The sequence below is a fragment of the Sinocyclocheilus anshuiensis genome, unplaced genomic scaffold, assembly GCF_001515605.1.
Source record: "Sinocyclocheilus anshuiensis isolate Anshui unplaced genomic scaffold, SAMN03320099.WGS_v1.1 scaffold480, whole genome shotgun sequence".
NCBI classification, from domain to species: Eukaryota; Metazoa; Chordata; class Actinopteri; order Cypriniformes; family Cyprinidae; genus Sinocyclocheilus; species Sinocyclocheilus anshuiensis.
Genome location: NW_015555743.1, coordinates 69,871 through 76,844, shown reverse-complemented (window position 1 = coordinate 76,844; position 6,974 = coordinate 69,871). Strand labels below are relative to the sequence as shown.

The following is a 6,974-nucleotide window of genomic DNA, read 5'->3' as shown; positions in this document are numbered from 1 at the left end:
CACCACATAATTCGGAGTAGCTTGCTATTTTTCTAAATTGCCGCAGATTTCCCGCATAATTTGGGCCTAGACGCGTCATGTGATGTCATCGCAACAACATGCATTCAGTCGATGCCCACTTCGAAACTGCCTTTGCTTCATCCCACTGTAAAGCGCGCATGCTCTCCAAAACACACAAAAACACACACACACACACACACACACACACACACACACACACACACACACACACACAGGAGCGCGTATGCTCTGAGTGACATTTTTTATCAACCCGTTCACATTTTTGTATTCGCTATGGTGTATATCAAACCACCAAAGACTTTATACATTTTGTGTCAAAAGTACTATTATGCTTAAAGTTCTTTTTATTATATTATACAATACTAGCTTGTTATAAGCCATGTAATTAAAGCTTGAAATTATAAGGTAATAGTCAGAAAATCGTGGATCTCTTTTTAACCTTTAGATAACATTTAAAAGACAAAAAAGAAAAAAAATCATGTGTTTTTTTGTTTTGTCATTGATACACCAGGCTTTTATTGCCCATATAATGATATAATGAGAATATGGAGGGGGAAAAGCAGCTCATTTTTATTCAGAAGCCCCAACTGAGCGAAAATAGCAACTTGATGCACTTTATTATTCATATGGCCAAAATGTAAATTAATGTGATTTTTATTACAGCATGCAGTTTCAGTACACCTACAATAATTGCAAGATGAACAAATAAATGTTCCCCAGAACACTGTTGTATCATTATTTGATACATTTTAACACGATTTTTCTAATGATTTTGATCATGTTGTAGAGATTTTTTGAAGTTTGGTTCATGTTGATAATTTAGGGTCCTTAGAAATTCATGTATTAAATATAATACAGTTTTATAGGGTTAAAAGGACAATACTTAATTTTCTCTTTTCATTTCTTTTAGTATTCTCTTATTATAAATTACAGAGCCCAATGATTCAAAAAGGCAATATAAATGTTAGAACAATGTTGTCTGTGTTATGTTTTCACAGCAAAACACCACAAGAAATGCCTCAAATATTAAGGCAAAATTTCAGAAAAGCCGCAGCAAAATCAGTCACTGTAGGCCGCAAAAATCTGAAAACAATTCCCGCAAAATCCTGGAGGGACTGTTAAATCATAGAAATATTAACAGAAAATCTTGAAGTTCAAACTGTAAGTAAATATATATAAGGCAAGACTTCTCAAAAAATAAAATGAAAACTATATACATGTATTAAAAAAATAACAAAAATGACAAAAACACAAAATTACTAAAACTAACTAAAATTAAAGTGAAAACAGAAAATAAAAAAATGTAATCTAATTTAAAATTAACATAATAGTATATCAGTGAAATACAGTAGTCAACATTTGAAGTGGCTCAAAAAAGTTCATCAAAGTTGTCCTAAGACAAGAACACATTTTGGTTTTAGGACAACTTTGATGAAAGGTTTTGATCCACTTCAAATGTTGACTAGTGTATATTATATTATATTATTATCAATAACACTGCTCAAAATCCCTCTACTGAATCCATCAGCTATAAATCTTTACAGCATGTTAAAATACTGGTTATTCTAAGAGAGGTTTGTGTGTAAGTTACACTGTCTGTGTCACCTGTCTGAAACCGTCTGAGAAGTTGTTCTTGTAGTATCTGATCATAGAGTTCCAGCCGTCCATCAGCAAACCCCACTGCGTTCTCTTCCCTGTCCTGAACACACAGAGAACCGATCATCTTTCACAACCCAACCGAACGCTCCTCTCAAACACAAGCGGAGCAGAAGACGCTCTGCTCACCGTGTGAAGTCGGTCTTCAGGGCTCCGGTCCCGGCGTACTGTTTGGCACAGGCGTTGGCATTATCTGCCCATGCTGAGGGAATAACAGCTATGAATGAGAAAGTCTCACATAGCCAGACTACTGACTATCAGTGTTCGTGTTTGCTTACCGTTCTTGTATATTTTTTCAAAATCCGCCTGTTCTTCAATCCGCTGGCCCACATGAAGAACTCCTATCCTCTACAGATAAACAAGACATTCAATTTGAGTTAATTTCGGAATGAATCAGCTGTTTGAACGGATCGAGTGAGTCGATGATTCAGTGACTGAATCATCTTTCGGAATGAATCAGCAGTTTGAATGGATCGAGTGAGTCGATGATTCAGTGAGTCCATATAATATTGACAAATATTGACTGAATCATCTTTCGGAATGATTCAGCTGTTTGAACAGTTCAAGTGAATCAGTGATTCAGTGACTGAATCATCTTTCGGAATGAATCAGCTGTTCTATCCTCTACAGATAAACAAGACATTCAATTTGAGTTAATTTCGGAATGAATCAGCTGTTTGAACGGATCGAGTGAGTCGATGATTCAGTGACTGAATCATCTTTCGGAATAGAATAGAATAGAATAGCTTTTTATTGTCATTGTACAGCTGTACAACAAAATTTTGTATTTTTTTTTAATCAGCAGTTGAATCATCTTTCAGAATGAATCAGCAGTTTGAACGGATCGAGTGAGTCGATGATTCAGTGACTGAATCATCTTTCGGAATAGAATAGAATAGAATAGCTTTTTATTGTCATTGTACAGCTGTACAACAAAATTTTGTATTTTTTTTTAATCAGCAGTTGAATCATCTTTCAGAATGAATCAGCAGTTTGAACGGATCGAGTGAGTCGATGATTCAGTGACTGAATCATCTTTCGGAATGAATCATGACTGAATCATCTTTCGGAATGAATCAGCTGTTTGAACGGATCGAGTGAGTCAATGATTCAGTGACTGAATCATCTTTGGAATGAATCAGCTGTTTGAACAGATCGAGTGAGTCAATGATTCAGTGACTGAATCATCTTTCGGAATGAATCAGCTGTTTGAACAGATCGAGTGAGTCAATGATTCAGTGACTGAATCATCTTTCGGAATGAATCAGCTGTTTGAACAGATCGAGTGAGTCAATGATTCAGTGATTTTCAGTTCTGCTGTATAATGGTTTAACTGACAATCACAATTATTTTGCTCAAAATTGTACTTTGTACGATTACTGATCATGATTGTTGCCATTTGAGAAATCACATCAGAATTATTGCACTTTCACATGTTAGCACAGACATGGTTTATTTGACCTCATTTAGTTTCCTGAGTTATTCAATTATTAGAAATATAAACACACTTGCTACATTATGAAAACTGGCAAAACCCAAAAGTGAAAACAGTGGCATTCCTAATATTAATTCCAATAATCGTCAGTGCTTTTTCTGTAATGTGGAGAGAGCATGCAAATGGTTGCCAGGTTGTGAAGATAAATTAATCTCGTCTGACTCATTCATAAAGACAGTCACTTGCTTCATTTCTGAATGAATCATCTATTTTTTTGTTGAAGAAATTTTGGATATATTGAGTTTTTTTTAATTTTTTATTTAAACTACATTTTAGTCTCGTCTTTTTTCTTCAACGATCTTGCATGTCTCGTCTTAATCATGCATAAAAACGTAGTCGAAAATATTTTGCGCCATAGTTTTTAAAAATAAAAACAACTAAATTAACACTACACAATATCAGATATTGCAATAATATCGCTGATATTCAAAGTATGGCCAAGCCCTACATGCACATGTATTTTGGCCCAATGATGATCCCAACAAAAATAAAAATAAAATCACATAATCATCGACCTCTAACTGCGACTGCAGCGAGCGGCGCGCCAGCAGGCTCTGGATTACGTTGGTTCGGTCCAAACAGTCCATGCAGTTGCTTCTAAACGTCCCGTCCTGCTGTAACTGCACCGTCCCGTCCGAATCCACCAGGAAGTAGCTGTTGAAAAACATTAAACAATAAGAGCATGCAAAAATCTCAATGTTTAGCATGCAATATAATGCACTATGGACCCGAACTAGTGTTAATTTTGGCAGCTATTTTTAACTTAGTCTTAGTCCTGTCTCAAATGTACATTTTAGTTATTATCATATTTAGTCAAGTTTTAGTCGACGAAATGTCTATGACATTTAAAATCATAATGACATCTTAGTCACTTTTTCGTCATGCTGTATAATGGTCAAACTGATAAAAAATTATTTTTGCTCAAAAATTATAATCGTAATGATTGTTGTACATTTTTAGGATTTTATTTTGCATTTTAGGTATTGCACTTTCACCAGTAAGCACAAATCAATAGAATGTCGACTCGTACATGTTTTTTTTACCACAACTGATTTATTATAGGCTATTTATTATAAAAATTAATATCAAAGACTTGTGCACTCTCTCTGTCTACATTATGAAAACTGGTAAAACAAACGAAAAATATTATAACAGTGAAATTCCTAATAGTAATTTCAATAATTCTAAATTGCGATAGTCTATCTTTGTCTATGATTCTCTGATTGCTCTGATTCGGGGATTTAAACCCTTGATATCTGGCAACCGCACTCAAGAAAGCTCGTGTAGCAGAGGAGTGTACAGCAGTCCACAATAATATTTCGTCTCCCTTTTTTTTTGACGAAAATAAAGAGATTTTGGTAAAGTTTTTATTTTTTGAATACATTTTAGTCTCGTCTTTTATCGTCAATGAAATTGCATGTTGATGTAGTCACAGTGATCGTTTAGGGATGTAACGATTCACTCAACTCACGATTCGATTCACGATTTTTTTTAACAAAATGAGATTTAAGACAAATTATAAATTAAATGTTTTAAAATTAGAGGCAACCACTGCATTTTAATCATGATCCAAACAAAGATGCTGCATACATGCAACATGAGAAGTTTTTAATCTAAATTAGATTGTATAATTTCTAAATTTGAAGCAAAAACAGAATGGTTTGACTTCAGTTTTGTGAAACTATGCATAAAAAATATCTGCATGAAACCGAAACAGCAGACGCGCTGTACGAGACGCAGATGCACTCTCTGCCAGCAGGTGGCGCTTAAAGCGTTTCCTTGGTTTCCGCTGTAAACAAAGCAGTGCTGCACTTATGAACTTTTAATATGCATTATACAGAGGCAAGATGAAAAGAAAAAATACCATCTAAACTTTTCTAAAGACAGTAAGTTCCCCTCAGACATACATTCATATAAACTCCTACACCTAAATGAATCGCGATTTGTTTAGCATTTCAACTGATTTGAATCGGCACATATTTGAATCGATTTTCAACCGGCTCGCGGTTAATCATTACATCCCTATTATCGTTTATTGACCTTATTGTCGTCTCTTCATGGTCTCATTTTAGTCATTGGGAAAAAGCTAGTCAACAAACATTTTTCGTCACAGTTTTCGTTAACGAAATCAACACTAACCCGAACTCATTCTGTATTTCCGCCACCATGTCCACCAGGATCTGCAGGCGATGCCACCTCATACGGCTGCACTCCTTGTGGAAGTCAAACGCAACGTACCTGCAGACAAACAGAGCTGTGGGTTTAGCTCTTGTGCTTCAGCATTAGCGTTTTATGAGATTTCCCAATCGGCTCACTCACTTGATCATGCCGTTGCCCAGACTGTCCACCATCTTCGCGAAGGCCTGTTCCAGCGGCTTTTCTGAGCCCTTTTGATTCACCAGGTTCAAAATCACTTGTTTGCCGTATGTGATGATCTGAGAGTCGAAATGCCTCTGAAAACCATCCAGCTGTGAGAGGAGAGACAGCGTTACACAAATAAACACACAGAATAATGTCAGACTAACTAACATAAGTGCTATCTAACCAATTTTACAAATGTGACCCCGGACCACAAAAGCAGTCTTAAGTCGCTGGGGTATATTTGTAGCAATAGCCAAAAATACATTGTATGGGTCAAAATTATAGATTTTTCTTTTATGCCAAAAATCATTAGGATATTAAGTAAAGATCATGTTCCATTAAGATATTTTGTAAATTTCCTACTGTAAATATATATAAACTTAATTTTTGATTCGTAATATGCATTGCTAAGAATTTCATTTGGACAACTTTAAAGGAGATTTTCTCAATATTTAGATTTTTTTGCACCCTCAGATTGCAGATTTTCAAATAGTTGTATCTCAGCCAAATATTGTCCTCTCCTAACAAACCATACATCAATGGAAAGCTTATTTATTTTCAGCTTTCAGATGGTGTATAAATCTCAATTTCAAAAAATTGACACTTATGACTGGTGTTGTGGTCCAGGGTCACAAATATTCTTGATACAAAATTTCTTATTTCATAATAGAATACAGATATCAACACATTTGAGATACTAGTGTTTAAAAGTCAATCAAACAATGCTCATTTTCATATCTAAATCTGTTAATGCATTCAAATACATACACTGGTGGCCAAAAGTTTGAATTATTGGTATTTTTGCTCACCAAGGCTGCATTTATTTGATCAGAAATACAGAAAAAACAGTAAAAGTGTGAAATTTTATTATAAGTTAAAATAGCTTGTTTTCTATGTGAATATCTGTTAAAATATAATTTATTTCTGTGATGCGCAGCTGTATTTTCAGCATCATTACTCCAGTCTTCAGTGTCACATGATCTTCAGAAATCAGTATAATATGCTGATGTGCTGCTCAAGAAACATTTCTGATTATGATTATCAATGTTGAAAACAGTTTACGTACTGGAGTAATGATGCTGAAAATTCAGCTTTGCAACAAAGGAATAATTACATTTTAAAATATATTCAAATAGAAAACAGTTATTTTAAATTGTAACACTATTTCACAATATTACTGTTTTACTGTATTTTTTAATCCAATTAATGCAGCCTTTGTAAGCAGAAGGGACTTCTATCAAAAATTGTTTTAAAAAACCTAATCATTTCAAACTTTTAGCAAGTGGCTAGTTGTTCCAATCGTTTTTTTTTTTTTTTTTTGCATTTTTCGTCATTTTTGGCTCTTTTATTATCATTTCTTTGAAGTACTGAAGCAGATTTGTTCTAATATTAACATTTGAAAAACCAAATTAACATTGGTCTGCCAAATCAAATTTTTTTT

General features: G+C 34.3%; 1 protein-coding gene across 1 annotated transcript in view; it reads right to left on the bottom strand.

Annotated features, from left to right (window-relative positions):
- Positions 1–6,974, bottom strand: part of sacm1lb (SAC1 like phosphatidylinositide phosphatase b) — a 26,840-nt gene that overhangs the window by 2,843 nt on the left and 17,023 nt on the right. The window contains exons 11-16 of the mRNA XM_016466879.1: positions 5,492–5,640; positions 5,312–5,410; positions 3,688–3,826; positions 1,956–2,025; positions 1,807–1,879; positions 1,627–1,720 (exon numbers count right to left, since the gene is read on the bottom strand). Coding sequence (XP_016322365.1) covers positions 1,627–1,720; positions 1,807–1,879; positions 1,956–2,025; positions 3,688–3,826; positions 5,312–5,410; positions 5,492–5,640 — 624 coding nt within the window. The remainder of the gene's footprint in view (positions 1–1,626; positions 1,721–1,806; positions 1,880–1,955; positions 2,026–3,687; positions 3,827–5,311; positions 5,411–5,491; positions 5,641–6,974) is intronic.